The sequence below is a fragment of the Xiphophorus maculatus genome, chromosome 18 (genome assembly GCF_002775205.1).
Source record: "Xiphophorus maculatus strain JP 163 A chromosome 18, X_maculatus-5.0-male, whole genome shotgun sequence".
Taxonomy (NCBI): Eukaryota; Metazoa; Chordata; class Actinopteri; order Cyprinodontiformes; family Poeciliidae; genus Xiphophorus; species Xiphophorus maculatus.
Window position 1 is genome coordinate 21,893,325 of NC_036460.1, and position 19,416 is coordinate 21,912,740.

Consider the following 19,416-nt stretch of genomic DNA (forward strand, 5'->3'; position numbering starts at 1 on the left):
GGGAAAAGAATAGCGAACACTTCTCTATTTCACTTCTGCTTTGACATGGATTACCACAAAGTCTGTTTTCCGATGTTCTTAATAAAACGTGCAGACTGGCAATGAATTTCCCTGCAAGACAGCAGCCTTTTATATGAAATGTGGTTATTTATAGTTCACATTTGCTGCTGCTGTGATCTCCCGCAGAACCCTCTGGAGATACGAGACACGCAGGGAGTGAAAGCGTATGCGAGGGCAGACGACGACGGATAATCTTCCTCTTCTTCCTCTCAGCGAAATATCACAGTATCAGAGGGCCCCGTTCACTCATCGGGCCAGAGTACTCTGTAATGACATCAATGGTTGCCATGACAACTGCAGGAGGATGGATGACAACATCCTACTGTGTCTTTCAGAGTGGGAGATCGCAGCACCGTTCGCGTTTGGAACTGCAGAACAGCGATGCAGCGAGAATAAAGTTTTGGAATGAACTCATATCCTCTGTCAAATAGTGAAGACTGCGAGGTTTGGGAGCATGGTATGTTCAGTGAAGAATAAATGTGCCCAGTACATATGTAATAATACATTAAGTTCTTAATTTTTCAAAATTGAAATAATGCCTTAATTATGTATTAATTTCAGCAACAAATACATAGCTACTACAATATATTTTAAAAAGCTATATTAGCTTCAATTTCTCTATTTATTTACTTACAAAAACTGAGTTCCATTCCCTTTTCTATTTATTAAATAAATCATTCATTCATTTTATATAACCACAACTGGAAAAGGGTCTTACAGCTAAAACAAAAGACCTCCAAATGTGTGAGGATTATATATTAGGTTACTGAAGGTCACGCGGCCTTTTCTTGTCTCTGATTTCTGGCGAAATGCATGCTGGCCAGCAGATTGGATAAACTCTTAAAATCCCAGCACACATGACCTAGTAGTGCCAGAAAAAAAGAGGAAAAAAAAAAAAGCCCACCTGGCAGTGTGGCCGCTGGGCAAAGGGTCAAACACTCATTGCTTCACAGATCCTCTGATACAACTCAGAGAAGAACAGAGGGACAGAGAGCTGAAGCGGCAAGGTGACTTGAAGAAGCGGAGCTGGCCAACAGCGCGCCTCCTCTCCCCGCCTGATGTTTGTCATTTGTCATCCTGAGAGGAACTGACCTCACTCTGTGTGTGCGTGTGTGTGCGTGTGTGTGTGTGACACTGTCACACTGTGAGGGAGCTTTGCTTGACTCCGTTCGTTATAAACGACACAGTCCTGGGAGGCAGCTGCGTTGACGTCAAGGCTCTCGGCTCCGTCAAGGGTTCAAGCTGCTGAAATCCCCCCAAATAGCCGGATCTAAATGGAGAGAAATGGACTGCTGCTGTTTTATTACTGCCTGGTGAACTCCAGTGGATTGGAGGGGTGGATTAGCCTCCTCTTTTTCAGGTAATCGTGTTTTAATAAAGATTTCCAGAAGAGCGTTGTCCCCCCCACACATTTTGTTCTGCGAGAGGAAAAGATGTTTTATTGTCAACCTCAAATGCTGCATCCGTTCCTTTGCCCTGAATGTTGGAATCCCAACGGCTTAGAAATGGTTTTGTAGCTCTTAAGACCAATCGATGTGATGAGCTATTATTCAGATTTGTTCGCCTACCTCATGCTGTCCATCAGGTGCTATTGGAGGGATTTCTTGATTCTGAATGTCTTGTGTAAAATAGTAATAATTTGGGCAAAAATAATAAAATCAATGATAAATAATAAAATCAATAAAGTGCTGTACTGAAAATGTAATAACATTTTGCCAGTGGTGTAATTTTGGAAAGGCCCAAATAAAAACCCCTTTCCAACTCCTAAGACTTGAATCAACAAAACAAACAAAATAAAATTAGGAACATGGAAAATTTGAAGGTTCCAATTGTTGTAACGCCGCTAGAGATTTTCCAAATGTTTATTTATTCGAGTATGTACTTCAGCATGCTGTTTCAGACCTAACCGTCCATGTCAACTACCAAAGGACTCCCTGAGGGACACGATTGAATGTCTTCTCCAAGTCTACAAATCATATTGATTTACATTAATCAGAAAGAAAATTCCTCCAATTTCTGACCTGATTTTAGAAGGATGTTTTTCAAACCCTACACCAATAATGCTATGCTGGCTAAATATTTTCTCCTTACCCCAAACATTTTGTTAAAATATCAGCCATAACCTTTTGGACATTTGGCTGCTGCAGGAGGAACTGTGGTCTAGATAGGGGTTTTTTCTCCCCCCCAATTAGAAACTGTATTTTATGTTCATCAATTCATTTAAGTGTGACGAAAAGGAAAAAAAAAAAAACCAAAGAACTCTGTGGCAGTGCATACTAAACCCCAGCAATGAGGTACACAATTGGAGAGCTGTGTGGAGGATTGGGAAAGCTCAAAGCATCAACAAGGGCTGATGGGAGATTTGAAGAGATTAAAGAGAGCAAAGTTGAGGTTCTCATAAAGGCCTCTGCCATGTGATTTATCGCCCTAATCCTCTCCGTCAGCTGCTCCTTTGGAACTAACTAAACGGATGGCGCATCTTAGATCTGCTTCTGCAAAACTCAACAGCTCAAATCTGGTCTCAAAATTCCCCCCGCCCCTGGCAACGTTGTTAAAAAAAACCCCGATCCAAACATATTTTCTCCCCAAACAGAATGGCTGGGCCCAGCCCTCGCTCTGCAAGGCACCGTACCCCAGCAGCGGTCAGGGTGAGGGGCAGGTGTCAGGAGTCCTGCTCACCAAGCTCCTCTGAGGTCACAGCCGACCAGAGGAGCTTCGCTTTCATCTCCTCAGGAGCTACTGACCAGACCAGATCTGAGCAAACACAGAGTTGGGAACATGTGGGATTAATTATCAAGAAGAACACACGCCAAGCTAAAAAGCAGAGGGTTCAATGTTCCTTCAGTTCGGTTTACAAATCTGTTAACTGTCCTTAAAAAGGCAAAAAAATAATAATAAAAAAATCTGAGCTGTTCCTGTGAGGAAACAGGACCAAAATATAAAGCCAAGTGAGCAGAATTGTTTTAAAACAGCATCACTCTAGCCTTGTTTTAAACATTTCACTTATTTACATGTTTTTTTAAGCAGATCACCTGCTTTAAATGACCTAAGCTCCCTTAAATAAATAAAAACTGACAGCTTACCATTGCACATATTCAGGTTTATTCAGCTCTCACAGGGAAAAGCCAAAAAAGTTTACAAGCAGCATCACGAGTTTCCCAGCCACATAGTGCCATTTTATAGTACATAACTATTACTATATATATCCACTTTACCTGCAGTTGTTATAAAAATGCTGTACATACCAAATATGACTTCGCAATTTCACGGCTATAAATCGGGCCTCTGTCTCTTTAAGAAACTCTTGCTCTTTCTGACACTGCGTCTTCAGGAACTCATCACATCACTCCTCTATTAGTGCATAAAAGACATTTTCACAAGCGTTGCACTGAGAAGTGGCTTGTAAAAGCAATTCAGCAGCATCAGCTAATTATTTGGTGTTTGCTAATTGCTCTTGGCTAGTCTGCAGGAACTGAATGGTTGGAGTCACAGGGCCGGGGTGCTTTGTGAGGCAGAAGCTCGGAAGATTGGAAACTGCAGCTGTGAGGAGGAGCTTCATCCTCAAAGGCGTAACTCGGTCCCCCAACTGTTTTGCTCAGCTGAATGGTTGCCATGGGAGATTAAAGGATTTCTCAAACATGCATGAAAGAATCAAGGCAAAACTCCAGGTAGGTTTTTGATAAAGGAACATAAGGTAAAGCTAAAAAAAAAAAAAAAAAGTCGATTTTACATCACACTGCCTCTTTAAAGGATAGGCCAATATGGTTTTTTTGTTTTGTGCACTGCGTTCAAAAGACAAAAGAAAGAGCAATAATCCGCAGAAGCTTAAAAACAGGGATTCTGCAGGTTTCCCCAACTCAAATTTAAGACCCAAAATATTCTGTTTTGTAAGAATATTATGAATGGAATTTAAGATCATTATCTTCACAGAATATATATGAACTTCATCCAACCAACTGATAATAAATTTCTACTTACACATGTAAAAAAAATAACATAAAAATTCTCAACACGTGCAAAGCTGAGGAAACGTAGCTAGACTCAGCTGTCACTGCAGCAATAGGTAGCCCTCCAAACACAGTGTGGCTAATCACAAACGCACAGCAACCGATTTGTGAAATGTTCTGAAACATCCATTTCACAACTAAACTTACTTTACTGAACCTTGACATTTAATTTCCAATAAAACACATTCGTATTTAGTCACGATGTAATAAAACGTGACAAATCTCTGCGGATGCGTTGCTTCAGTTTCACTTCTCGGTGCGAGTCGCTTTATGGATCGAGGTAGATGTGTAGCGAAACTGCACATCTGCTGAGGCCAACTTAAAAATAAACCTTGTTTGCAACAATCTGGCAAGGAAATTAGAAACCAAAGGGTACACAGCTTGTTTGTTACTTTATTTGGATCAAGATACAGTAGTACAGCTTCCCAACTGTGAAGAGAATTCAAAGTAAAAATCAGAGCACAGTCTTTGTGATACAGGACAATCGACAATTAAGGTTTATTCAAGAGAAGAGGATGAGAGGGGAGGGGGCGATGAACAGGAGGAGCAGTTCAGAGAAAGAAAAGTTTATTTTATTAACACGGTCCGACGTTTATTCAACCCGCCCTCTAACCACGCCGCCACCCACCCCATAATAAAACATTATGCAGATTTACGTACATAAGCAGCCCCTACAAGCTGCCTTTGAAAGCATGCACTCGTCGTTCTCCTCTAACCTACTGCTTTCTGACCACCTCATGCTGAGGGGAGGACCTGGCTTGGCTTTAAAAGAAAAACCGATTGGCGTTAAAACAGCTGTGGTTTTCTGTTTTGCCAAGATAGCTGTCAACAATTTACTTTTTACTGTGCAACAAAATACTGAAAAGAGTGGCGTCTTTTTTTTTTCTTTTCTTCCCCCCCCAGAGCAAAGCGGTTTATCCAGGCATAAAAAAAAATGTTGCTTCTAAATTAGCAATTCTGTCAACAGATATGACGATAAACCTCACTTGTCTACAAAACATTAAAAAAAAAAAAAAGGATGGGGGGCGGGGGGGATCATTATGAGCATCATGCTAAATATGGGTTGGTCCCTGTTACATGATGGGGCAATGTGTTAATTTGACCAATTCAATCTGTGTTGCTGCAGGGAACAAACAGTGCAGAGGGACACCTTCGTCTGGTAGATGGAACACTGCGAGACTGATAAGGACGTGCGATCATAAAGAAGGTTCATCAGAGTACATGCAGTAATACACACCCGTATATATTTCACCAGGGGGTTGTTTTTTGATGACTATTCTATAAAACATTGAAGAAGAAACACGTCTGGTCTGGAGTGCCGACCGGAGCCGGGGTCTCGACAGGACAAAAACCACAGAGAGCAGGTTTCACCATCTGCAGCTAGAAGTTTCCGTCCAGCACTGGAGGGAACAGCGCAGAAGCACAGGGAGCTAGCATAGTGCTAGGTAGCAAGCACAGACGCAGTATGCTGAAGTACAACAGCAGACTGAGGGGGGAGGGGGGGAGGGGGGGGAGGGGGGTGCGTGGTTAGCAACACTTAGTGAGTACTGCAGAACATTTGTCAGCATGCACAACTTAATTCAACTTTAATCATCACTTTGCCTGGATAAAAGCAACCATTTACAGCAAATAGTAAAGAAGCCTGTGCTAGTTTGGACATAGACTATCATTGAACAATAAAAAAAAAAAAAAAGACTAAACCAAAATAAACAATGACGGATGGGGGGGGGGCTAAAACAATTGTTAACAGCTTTCCTATACATCAATCAGTTGGTTCTGAACATCAATAAATTATCTTCTAAATCTGGGTGTATTTTTGTTTTGGGGGGTTTTCTGGATCAGCCGTGATGGGGTTGGTTATGCTAGTGCCAAAACTGTAAAGAGAGAGAAAGGGGAGAGAAAAAAATTATGTTGTTAAAGACTCAAAGTAAAGCAAATAAAATGAATGTCCAAGTTGTTCTGCAGTAAGAGGAGAAAAATGCTCACCACTAATAGCCTCCTGGGCAAAGTACTTAACATCCATGTCTGAGTCAGAGGCCAGTTTCTCCAGCACCGGCTTCACTTCTGTTTGAAGGGCACTGGAAGTCAACACAGAAAATGTCAACTTAATTTATCAAACCAGGTTCTCCACTTTAAAAGAACCCAATTCTGGTCTGGGAAGAAAAACAAACAACCACCAACGTACTTGCTGTCCAGGACCGGTCCGATCTTCTGAAGAGACTTTGCTACGTTGAAACGGACGTTGGCCACCTGGTCATTGGACATCTTGAGGACCACTGGGAGCATCTGCTTGGTGGTAATCTCCTGACCACAAGCCTCAGACAAAGCCTTATGAACCAAGTGGAGGGCGACAAGTTAGGATTTGAAAGAGAAACTAAAGTAACCCTCTATCCATGGTAGATGGAAAAACTGCAGTTTGCTCACGTTGATGCAGAACAGCGTGGTCATCCTGTGGAGGTAATTGGGGTCGTTGGCCATTCCCAGGACTTTGGGGACGATGGTGTTCTGGGCCCACTCGGCTCCAAACTTCTCAACAAGCTTGGTGAGGTTACTGGTGGCTGCTTCACGGATGGCGTACACTGAAAACAAACACGGTCAAATTATGCTGATGACTGATTGCACATGTTGGCTCTCTGCAGGTTATTACAGAGTCTGGCTGAGGCAGACAAAAACCTTTAGGGCTTTCAGATTTACGCATCAGAGCTGGAAATGCACCAAAGGGTTCAAAGTGACCAATAACGCACATTTTAGGGTAACCAGCTGGCCAGAAACACTAAAATCCAAATTTTCTTCCAATGAGTGAACACACCGTATCCAATTACTGAGATGTAGTGAACATGACGCGAGCTCATATCTGTTTCGATGAAAAGAAAATCGTCTTCTCTGTTCTCTAAAAGAACAGCTGACTGTTCCATTAGAGATTTAGGGTGAACCACTGAAAGAAACGCCACGAAGAAGACAATGAGCGCAACTTCTTTCTCTACGAAAATGCAGTGGCGGCAGATTTTAGCGGTTGTAGAATTTCTCTTATATCTCTGGCAAATGACCACAGGCCATTTCTCCCGCTAGTTCTAGACTCACACCTTTGTTTTGGTTGTTTTCACCCCACATGCCCTGCACTATTATCCGCTTCCTGCTTTTGGAGCGGTCACCAATTCCCTTGGTACTCATATGTGCATTTGAACTGCACCAGAGTTCACTTTTTGATCACCACTCAGTCGCGCCTTCACACCTACTCAAGCAAACCGGACATTCCAGCCAACAAATCAGAGTTCAATTAAAACAGAATAAACGGGGCTGGTGTGAATGCACTCTTGGACTGCTTGATGGTGGTTATCTATAATGTATTTTTCCTAAAGTCGATCATCTCGTATTTAAAGAAGTTGGTATTAGAAGCAAACTTTACAAGGTTTGAACACAAGATGGCTGAACATGTTGCAGCTGTGGGTGAGGTCACTCAGTTTGATGCTTTTGAGATCAGCCTTTGTCCTCATCGTCGTCTCTGCTGCCAAATACTTCATCACTACTCGGAGCAAGACAGAGGAATACTGTGAACGTTGTAAATCACTGCTGCTAAAAAGGCAGAATCATCAAATCTGTCATCGAGAAGTCAAAGCTCTACACTAATATGACACAAGCACAAATGCTTGATCAGTAATTTCTAATAGTAATCCTATTAATGTCAGTTAAAATAAGTTTATCAGTGACCAAAGATAAACTCAAAATTAGGAATATTTGGGGGTTTAAAATGTGTTTCAAGAGTTAACTCCTTGATCTCCTTCAGAAGACATTTAGCTAAAAGCCAGAACCTGGATAATCACCCACCCAAAGAGCCAGCAAATATCTTCATGACATTTCTAAAACAAACCATTTCTAAATGTCTCAGCTGTCCTTTAGCTCTGACGATTACGCAACAACCCCAAGTAAGAAGAACAGAACAAAATAATGAACTGCCAGAGTGGGTTCAATACGCCACGGCGAGTCAATTTTAGATCAAAATGCCAAAACAATCACGGCAGAAATAGACCGTCTTAAAAATAAATACAAGGTGTTATCTTTTTAATCGAGTGTGCATGAGAGAAGCTGTGCATTCAATTCTGTACTCCTGTTCTTTGAAAGGCTTATGTAAGGGTGGCACAGCCCTAACCCGAGCCGTTCACACATAGAAACTCACACCAGCAGCATTCCAATGATGTAACCCAGCTGGCCCTTTGTCCTCAACGACCGAGTATCTGCCTCTCTAATTGGAAAACTCGGTGTCAAGAGAACACCACATACACAGCGAACGCTTCATGTTAGGTATAGAAGTTCTAAGACTCAGCAGGGTGTGTTGTGCAGCGGCACATTTGTGCGGCCCCTCCAGTGTTTCCACTGCAGGCGGCTGCACCGCAGAACAGACGTAACAAGCAGTAAAGGGGGAGCTGACAGTGACCCGACTGGGTTGTTTTTTTGGTGCTTTTTTTAAAATGCTTCTTTGTTGAGGTGTTCCCCCATTTCATAACCACATGTTGCCATTTTATATCTACGATGCTGTGTAAGAATTTACGCCACAATTTAGCTTTTCTTTAGGGATTAAGACGACAAATTACTGTGAAATTGCTCCAAACCAACTCATTGCACATTTTCTCCTCAGACTTCATATTACTCAATTATTCAAGTAATCTAATCTCTGTTTGGATAAGTAGGCTCTTATGAAACCTAAAATACCAGGACCCCTGATAAAAATAATTAAAAAAAATGTAAAAAAAGAAAGAAAAAAGTATGAACAAGCAACACCGTGCTGACAGATAATAATCAGACAATCTAATTTACCTAAGTGAACTTGAGCAGACTTAAAATAACTTTGTGTAATCAATGGGTTGAAACTATTAATGACCCACATGCCAGAATTTATGATGCATCTGATTAACCTAAAATCAAGTTCAGCTGCCTTAGTAGAATTTTCCTGACATTTTCTTACTTGCATCCTTGAGTTTAAAGCCATCGTTTGCAGAAAAGGTAAAACGAAAAAGAGAACTTATTGTACCAAAGGCATCAGTCAGGAGAAAAGGCTACAAACCAAAGTCCACACCATTAAACATGCACATACTATGGCAATGTATAGACCTTCAACAGCAGTTAAAGAAAAAACACATCAGTACCAGAAGCTGCATGACTTTCAAAAACTATTTCAAAAGAACAAAATGGAAACTTGTCAGGAAAGAGGCCTGCGCTATTCCTGCCAACAACAACAACCCCCTGTATTGTCCACACACAGTAGTTGAGTTGCAAAACAGAATCCATTTCCTCCAAAGAAAACATGAAGGCCCTAAAGCCCTGTGGCATCATTCATTTGGGTTTGATGAAACTGGACGTAAACATTTGGGCCACAATTCCAACAGCAGGTCACCACAGAAACAGCATTCCCATAGTTGGACATGATGGTGGAAACGTCATAGTCTGCGGCTACATTTCTTTAGTTTTCCTGTAGGTGGATGAAATCTGACACAACCGGGTGATTTCTAGAAAGCATCCCAGCATTTATCCAATTCAGTAAAACAATGGCATCACAACATGAAGTTACAGAATCGCCCCAAGAGATAAAACTGACACTAAATCTGAGGCATTATGTGAAAAAGACTGTGGACAAAAGATTTACGGAAAATATGGTAGATATTGGTAGACTGGTGGTTTAATTATCAAGAGTCGTTAATAGGTTCCTAATAATTGAAAGTTGAATTTTATTCAAAATGATTCTACAAATAATCAGTTTGCCTGCACTAGTTGAAAAAGGTTACTACATATGTATTATTTTTCCCTATAACAGATTTGTTAATTTTATATTGAAATGCAGAGCATAAATGTGAAACTAAGTGTGAGAAAAACTTTTTAAATGATGTATAATGTTATTGTCAAGTCTGAAAAATCTTGGATTTTGAGAGATCAAAAGCTTTTCTGTTGATGTATACTGGAAATATTAAAACATTATATTCTTTAGTGACGCAACATTGGCAAAAACAGTTTCACAACTGCTGTCCCTCTGATACAATTCTTTTGTAGCTGCAGACAATGGCATAGTTACAGCTCCTTTATATGTACAATAAAGCAAAGAGCTTCAAAGTGCCACTTGTCATCCTTCCTCCGACTCGCTATTATCTCACTCCCAACATTCCTCAGTCTCATTCCTGAGCTCCAAAGTTCACTGTTGTGCTAATCATATACTGTCTGTATGGAAACAGAAGACCTGTCATGTAACGCAGCAAATACGAGCTGCATCTGCGTAAGAGAAACTCCAAAACGTCAAACGCCGCATTATGACGGCCTCACTGGATCCAACTCCTGAGGAAATGTCTTAAAAGTTGCTGAAGAACCTTACCGTGATCAATGAGCCAGGCCATACAAAGAGTGTTGAGCTTCTCATCAAAGAACTCCACCCCCTGAGGAGACGGAGCAAGCAAAATGAGACCCAACCTTTTCAACACCTACTGCCAAATCTGGCTCCGCTAACATGTTTTGTTTATAAACTGCTAATATTTCCGTTCACACACAAGACCGTTCACACGATATTCGACCATGTGACTCACCAGCTGTCCTGCCAACAAAGGCATGTACTCGATGATGGCCAGGCGGACCCTCCACTTTGCGTCCTCGGCGAGCTCTACAATGGCCGGCAACAGCGACTGGGACAGTTGGCGTATGCCAATCACCTCGTTCACACAGTCCAGGTTGGAGATGATGTTGAGACGAACCTCAGGGCACTGAAATAGAAAAGGAGACGATAAAATGTGGATGCCCACTTTGAACTCTTACGCCTTCTTCCTCAAAATAATTGTGCAGACTTGCACCAAAGTGAACCTGTGCTGTGCTTCTCTTTGTCCAATTTGAACAATAAATCACTAAGCAAAACCTCCAAACTTCCAGTCATGGTGGTAAGATAATTGAGAGAAGCACACCAGAGAAAACGTAGTAACAAACTGGAAGGTAGTTTGTGCTCAATGCTAAGGTTAGCACAGTTCTCATAAATCCACCTTCAAGTGAAATTTGCAAGTCAAAGCTGTCAGTCTGGACTGTAATATAATTAGACAGTGATGGTTGGCGCTTTGAGGAAAATGGGGCATCTTTAAATAGGATAAATATGAGCCGAAGCCCTCCAAAACATTTACATGTCTTTGTGAGCAAACTCTTCGCTAATTTCAATACGCAAAACCGTTGTCAAATCGGTGGAATTATTTGAGAGAACGTGAACTAGATTTTTGTTCTGGATTATTCATTTAAACAAAACAAATGCTGCAAAACAAATATAAACTCACTGGAGAGTGAAAAGTACTTCGCTCGACAGTGAACAGACATCTTTAAAGTCAAACACTGGAACACAAATAACAGGAGATGCTCAGCTGAGTTTCAGTGAAATTACATTTAATTTTTTTTAAATGTTTCAAATCTTTACTGTCAAATGCATTAAGCGGGAGACTTACTGGTTAAACTTTATCCAGATTTTCCTAGTACTCCCCCCTCCCTCTTAGACATAGCTAGTCCCCAATTAGAAGGTCTCAGTTTGGTTGCCAACCACATGAATCATCCTCCTACCCATCCAGGCGGCAGTCAGGTACATCTGGTGGCTTTGCCTAGGCGGCTTACTTTAGAAATACACAAATGATGCCTCAAATTTAAGACATCTTGCTAAAAGCTTCACCAACTTCAAAAACCTGTGCCAGATATAAAAGAAAGAAAAGAAAAAAAAAACAAAACAACAATAACCAAACCAAAAATCTCATGCTCATGATTTTAAGTGTCCCGTTTTGGTTACCTCGTCTTTCAGCTGAGTCAGGAAGAGAGGCAGTAAGTGCTCTATTGTGTTGTCCTTGCCCAGAATGGTGGAAAGACCCATAATGACAGAGGCCAGAGCTGATTTCACGTGCTGGTTGGTGTCTGAAACCAGTTCCTGGTCAGGGACAGGACACACAGGAGACAAAGATCAGAACAAACAGAACAGAACAGACAGGAAACAATCAACTCCATTACTATGAATCAGACTAAAAAAGAGAAGGAAGAAAAGACCAAAACAGTCACCAAAAAAGGAACTGCTATACAAGATATTTTATAATAATAGCATAAAGAAACTGGTCCCAGGAATGAGGATTGAGCTGGCATTCGTTTATAGTTTTCTGAGAAAACGTATAAGTGTGTTGCTACCTGTTCGGTTTAGCTTCTCTGTTGACATGTTGACAAGATAAACAGAGATGTTCTCCTTTCATGATCTTTGATTTTTTTTATATACCAAAATTCATCTCTACAATCTGATAATTTTATCGTCACTGCTTTCAATAAACTTAATCAAGTTTTAGTGTCGAAGAAATGTTAGATTTTTTAATGATGTATGCTGTATGGCTTTCTTTAAACACTAAAAAAAGCAATAGTGCCATCTACTGGTCAAATTATGAAATTGAGAAGTAAACATGCAGTGTCTTCCCCACCATGTCTCACTTAACTTACAAATAAAATGATACAGTCTTTTAGTAATTGAAAATTCTGCTGCATTTAGAGTTTGCAATCACCTTTAAAATACTGTGACTCTTGAAAATTAATGCCTCGCAGTTTCCTGGAATATTCATGTAATTCATTAAAAGAGAAATAGCCTAATAATATAAACACATTTTTAATACAAAGCTTAAAATCTACTTTAAAATGTATAAACTATATTTTGAATATGGTGTGTGAGAAATAACAGCAGCTCACAGCCAACCGAATCATCAAAAAAATATATCATCTCTAGTCATTTCCAACATCTTGATATCTCAGGTGCACCTTAGAACAATTATGAAGTTGCTGTAAAAATAAGTAAAAACTACATTACTCTAAAATTCAGATCTTACTGAGACCTAAAGTCAAAAATTAACCAGGCGATATGAACTTTGTTCTCCAGCTCCGAGTAATGCCTGAGTCTGATTGGTTGCTTCAGAGGTTAGGATTAAAATAATTTTGTCTTATAAAGAGAATTGTGGAAAAAGATGTTTATCAAGTTAATTGGTCGCCTGATTTACAGAGGACCGAAGAATATTACAGAAAAGCAGTGTTGTATTTGGATCCAGCTTGAAAAGGCAGGAAATTGTCTAATGACCAAGTGATATTTACGAACTGCTGAAATGAGTACCTCAACCTTGCAAATTATATTATTTAATAGCCTTGATGAAATTGGGATCCATGTAATTAAATAAAAATCTGTGTGAAAAATTGGACAAATCTGATAATACATCGGTTTGTCTTTGGTGCTTAGAGATGACATTTGCTCTGAATCAGCACTAAATAAGTAAACTCAATAGAAGTGAATTATATTAACCAACTGCCAGGTAGTATATAAAACCAACTAACAAGTCAACTGGTTAGTGAAAGAAAAGGCAGCAGGTCAAGCCTTTGTCTTAAATGTGGAAATAAATACTTCCAGACAACGACTTAATGAATTAATATGTGAAGATTGGTAACTGTATACACTCTGAGGAGTAATACAAGTGGCAATCAAGGACAGTCAACATTCTCAGTTCAGCACTGTGCTTGTTCAGTACTTTTATGCAATTCATTGTCGTCAACTGACTAGTATAACAAACGTATTTAAAAGTGCAAAAATGTTTAAATTCAAACATAAAATACAAAATATGTTTACATCACTAGTTGTACTCTCTTCATCTAATGGTAGTGCCTGGTTGAAAGGTCCCATGTGTTCTAGGTCCTATTGAATTTTAAAGCTTCACTTTGTCATTGTTATCTTTTTTCATATTCCTCGATAAATAATAACTTTATTAGTCAGCACCAGTTTGACATATTTAAAACAATTAACACTGGATAAAACAGACATGGTACTTTCAGGATGCAATACATGACAAATCCCATTAATAAGTAAACTGCAACTGGGTCAGCAGAAATCCGTCCAACTAAACCCAGGTGGGTTTACTTTTATGAGGTGGAAAAATGCTCACTATAAAAAGTAAAGCCAGCCAGAACAGAAATACAAAACAGAGTAAATGTGTTAATTTCGCAACAGTCTTAACATATATACCAATAAATAGCAATCAAACACTATTTTTAGCTAAAACAGACAAGTCTACTTTGGAAAAACATGAAGTTACTGTCAGAGCATCACATGTCTACATAAAAGCCCTAAGGAAGACAGTAACATAGATAAACCTCATCAGCAGCTAAACTCATGCTTCAGCCCTCACAGCAAAGCAAAGTGTCTTTTGTGACGATGGGAGCTGAATCCACAAAAATGCAAAATGAGAAAAACAAAGTTATTTCCTTACCTTGACACAGGGCAGAATGTGACTCATGATGATCTGCTCACGATTATCTTCTGGAAGATTCTCACAGAACTCTGCACAACAAAACAAATTAAGAATGCAGGACAGGACGCTGAAATACTTCAGACCAATTTAACAGCCATTTCACCTTTAACTTTGTTGGCAGCGGCAGCGCGGACCTCGGCTTCACAGTCCTTCAGGAGATTCTGGAAAGCTGGGACCAGGTCGTTCTTCGTGATCTCTGGGCCTACAGCTTTTTGCAGCTACATTGCAAGAAAATAAAAACATCTTTAATAACCAACATGTCTTTTGAGAATAATTATTCCAGATGAAAATTAGAAAAAGCAGATACAACAGTCAGTTGGTACAAAAGAAAAAAAAAACATTCTTGGAGGATGGCGACATCCTAAGATTTCAGTATTTAAAATAAAATTTGCATTAATAACTTTTGCCTCAACATTTAAGAAATATATATATAATTACTAGTGTTCAGTTATAAGCCTCTTAACATAGGAAAGGGAAAAAAAAGAAAAAAAGAAGAAGGACTACGCCCATAGTTTTGTGCAAGTTTATACCTGCACATCCAACTTTGGAAACGGACTAAATAAAACCTTGATCTCAGTTCAAAACATGTTTGTGATATGTCAGGTTTTATTGTCAAACACAGATTTATAAAACAGAAATAGCCTTTATTTATCTATAATTCTGATGAGAACAGCAGCATGAGAGAACTCCATTTACACACGAGGGCACTTATGAATAGATTTTGGGTCGCTAATTTTAAAGCACACTGACGTTTATACTGACTGGCTGTTCAATTTGATGTTTTTGGATTTTTCAGATTGAGAGACATAAAAACACAATTTTATACAAAGAAACCTTTGCTTTTGGTTGTAGAGTTTAATATATGCTACAGGGGGAACATCACAAAAAACAGCATGCAAAACACCCACTCTGAAGAGTTGTAAACACCTAATTCAAACTATGGTTGCAAATTTTCTGATTTGCAACCATAGTTTAACTGTTCATAGCTGCAAAATGACCTAAATTGATATAACAGATTATTTTGCTGCCACCATTTAAATGAATGAACTCAGAAAAAATGTGCATTTCATATACTGTACATGTATATAAAAATAATTTAGAGTATTGTGAAAATTCCAGCAAAATTCTGCAAATAATTTGCTTTACTCAGGAGATCAGACAATAATCATTGTTTTACTAGATCACAGAAATATAAAATATGGACCATCAGTGCAATAGAACAAATAAACACATTTGAAACAGAATAATAGTGAAAGAAGTCTTTAATTTACCTCAGAGAACTTATCTGCCACCATGTAGCGTACCCGCCAGGATTTGTCTTCGGCGGCTTGACGCAATGTTGGCATCACCAGAGTCTCTAGGTCCTCCTGAGGCAGGAGAGTGGCGATGCTGACACACGCCTCCACTGCAAGCAGCCGAACAGAGTCCTAATGGGGAGACATTAAGGTCAGCTTCGTCATTTCGTAAAACACGCAAACAGAACTATGAATCCTGCTCACGAAACTAATAAAAAGTAAACTTGCTTATACCTGCTCATCAGACGCCAGAGCAGTGAAAAGAGGAATAATGTCAGTTTTTACATATTCCAGCTCCAGAACTTTGGCAAACTCCCCGAGTTTAGATGCTGCAGCGCGACGCACCATCGGTGTGTCATCGGAGCACAAAGTGCGAAAATGCCTGGTAATAACAGAACACTTGGTTTAGCAGCAATCCTTACAACACACCCAAGCATAGAGCTCTGTAAGACACCATGAAGTATGAATCACATTGAAAACAAAGGAGCGCCTCAAACTAAAGAATGGGTTCGCTCTCTTAAGTCGTTACTTACTGACGAATCTCAGCCTTGACCGTGCTGGAGACACGAGGATAACACACGCTAAAGAGGCCGCAAGCTGACGTGCGAGAGGTGAACCAGTCACCACTGGCCAGCCGTTTCACCAAAGGCTCAAAGTGAACTTCCAGGTCAACTGGAGAGTGCTCCTGTGAGATCTTCCGCAGGGATTCCACAGCTTTGTCTCTGACTACGGTCTCTTCAACTGTAGCGAGGCTTTCCAGAGGGGGCTGTGCATCAAAAACAGATCGAGGTTAGAGAAGGGTAGGCCTCTGTGTCAGACTTTATCAAAACAAAAACAACAGTGATTGTCAGAAATCTTTAAGCTGCAAAAGATTTTATAGACAAAACAGTACATTTATACATTTAGAAGAATAATCCCTTATTAACCCCCTGTACACAATAACATTAAATCAAGTTTTGAAATATGATTAGTAGCATAATAAAGAATTGCAATCCAAACCTTTCTGTCAGGTTTTGGGGTTTGTAAGCATTGGAGCATAATGTTTGCAACACAGGATGATTCATTCTTATGATTCTTTTTCACAACAACAGCAAGAATATTCTCTTCTCTAATCCAGGGTAACCATTAACGGAGCAGCAACAAAGGACAGACAACTATAAAATAAGCCATTTTTCTTATTATGAAGAAGAATGGCAGGATTTATATTGAAGTAGATTTGTTTTCCAGGTTCTGAATATCAGAAGGGTGTGTATTTTTTAAACTGAGATGCAACAAGCAACCAGACAAAGATTGGAACCAGACATTTTTTTCTTTAACAGGACAAACAATGACAAATATGGTCTCTTTCTCGGTCTCTGCACTCGCTTATTCTGGAATACAGCGTGGAGGTCCCTCGATTTTCCCTGGTGCGCGGGGACAGGGACTATTCCAAGAGTCGGAAGAAGAGGGGCGGCGGGATTGCACTTTATGTGAGTGAGAGGTGGTGTAATCCCAGTCATGTTAACGTGATGGAACAGATTTGTAGCCCGGACATTGAACTTCTGGCTGTGGGAATGCCGCCGTGTTATTTACATAGGGAGTTTACGTCCGCCATTTTGATCGCTGTTTACATTCCCCCATCAGCTGATGCAGCGGTGGCCTGTGACGTCATCAGCTCTGCCAGAGCCAAACTCCAGACTCAACACCCAGACGTTGTTATTGTGTCTTGTCTCTTGTCTTGTCTCTATGCTGTAACTGCGAAGTAATTTCCCTGCTGGGATCAATAAAGTACTTCTATTCTATTTCTTACTATTATTAAATTAATCAAAATTAAGAACTTCCATTTTCAGTCTATTATGCACACCAACCAACAGCTTTCGTGCTCTTTTTCTACGTTCAAATATATAAAACAAGATCAGGGACACTTGTAAATCCTTAATCTTTATTGGACTCAAATCTAATATTTTCATCAAAATGGCTTTGTTCATACTCTTCATAATTTTTTTTGAATATCCTTGTTAGAAGAAAAAGAAACTTTTTAGGCAACCTCATCGCAAAAAAAAAAAAAAAAAAAAGTATTTTTATCAGACGGTTTAAATTGACAAATTTGCTTTCCAATTAACTGTTAGGGCCAGTCTAACAGAAATCCTCCCTGCTTCACCAAGCTGAGAAAGAAACTGACTTCTCTCTATTGTATTTACAAATCAGAACAGCTGCATTCCAAAAGCCACTTCGAAATAAAAGTTTTGTGTCATCTCAACAGATCGTACCAGGAGACAGTGGACATACTCCGGTCCTCCCACAAGCATAGTGAAATTGCCAAGCTGCTCTGCCAACGCCAAAAGCACCTCATCTTCATCATAGATGGTGTCTGGAAGTTGGTAGAATGGTAAGTGAGAAAACAATAAAGATGACACAATAACCTTTTAATTTACTAACAAGCGTTTGAACGTTACCTGTAAGGAAGGGAAGGAGTTCAGTGCGAGTCCTTTCTACGCCAAGAGCTAGAGCAATAGTAGACAGCTTCTTGATGCTGTTCAGTCGCAACTGTGAAAAAATAAATAAATAAAACAAATAAGCCAGGAGATCGATTAATAATGCATTCACAACTATAGGAGTATAAATCCCTTCTCCACAAAACCATCAAAGAAAACGACAGAAGTGTATTACTGTTGATGTTGATTCGATGCATCTTTATGGCTGCAGATGACTAGCTAAAGCTAATCATAGTTCAAATTATCAATAAAATATAAGTTGAACATTAAAAATGCGGAACTTAAAATAACTCGGCTGTACACAGAGGGTAGTGTCAGTATTTCACCGGGAATGCTACCTGTTAAGTCAGTCATTTGGTACAAGATGCTAACGATGCAATATTGCTAGCAGTGGAGTCAATGACCCGCTTCGGGTTTCAAACCGTTGAAACAAAACAAGTAACTATATTTATAAATCTTAGCACCCACTAAGGGAGACAGACGTTAATAGTTTCTCTAAAAGAACAAATATTGGCTCAGCTACCAACAAAAACAAGGTTGTCCGGGCAGGGTACGCCCGACAGAAAATTCCCGACAGGCCTCAACTGGGACGACAGTTAGCATAATTGCTAACAAGCTAGCCAGGAATATGGGGCCCGCCTTAAAAAAAAGCGTTATTTTTACTTTACACAATACGAACAAATGATTGCGTCAATTAATAATACAACCTGGACGTCTTCATTTCGAAGCTCATCAATAAGGACGGCGATCGGGTAAAGAGAGTCGTCTCCATCAGCTCCAGCCATTTTGGATACTGTTGCAGTTACCGAATGGCGCTGCTGTTCAGGGCGGCACTACGGGGTTTCTGCGCAAGAACAACCGCTGCAAGGAGCGGCCTCCTCCGTCTCTGCTGTTATGATGCCTTCAAGGAACCACCGAGAAGCGGCATTATTTAGATTCAGCCATTCAGAATACAAGTAAATACATTTGAATGAGTAATTTGATTAAAAACGCAAATGAAGAAGAAAAATCACACGAGTCACAAGTGAGTGAAAACGTATTTTTGGCAGGGTAGCGTTTATTTTGATTATTTTTCAAGAAAATAGCAACACACGGAGAAAAACTAACCATGATATGTGGTTCTATAGCAAAAATTAACTTGACTGGTTTAACGGAATGTTTAATAGCTTATCATTGAAATAATTAAATACTTATATTGTTACAAAAATACTATGGAGTTGGAGTCTAACAGTCATAAACAAGAAAAATGCAACGTTCTCTTCTA

The 19,416-nt window shown here is 39.8% G+C and overlaps 1 protein-coding gene across 1 annotated transcript; it reads right to left on the minus strand.

The window, feature by feature from the left end:
* Positions 1-5,787: 5,787 nt before the first annotated feature.
* ppp2r1b (protein phosphatase 2 scaffold subunit Abeta) lies at positions 5,788-19,007 on the minus strand. Its single transcript, XM_005804112.2, has 15 exons — positions 18,860-19,007; positions 18,114-18,204; positions 17,928-18,028; positions 16,212-16,444; positions 15,913-16,060; positions 15,655-15,810; positions 14,487-14,601; positions 14,342-14,412; positions 11,854-11,988; positions 10,631-10,804; positions 10,423-10,483; positions 6,492-6,646; positions 6,253-6,395; positions 6,054-6,145; positions 5,788-5,941 (listed from the first exon to the last, which is right to left on the minus strand). The coding sequence occupies exons 1-15, from the start codon at positions 18,935-18,937 to the stop codon at positions 5,925-5,927; spliced, it is 1,770 nt and encodes a 589-aa protein (XP_005804169.1). The 5' UTR covers positions 18,938-19,007; the 3' UTR covers positions 5,788-5,924.
* Positions 19,008-19,416: the final 409 nt, after the last annotated feature.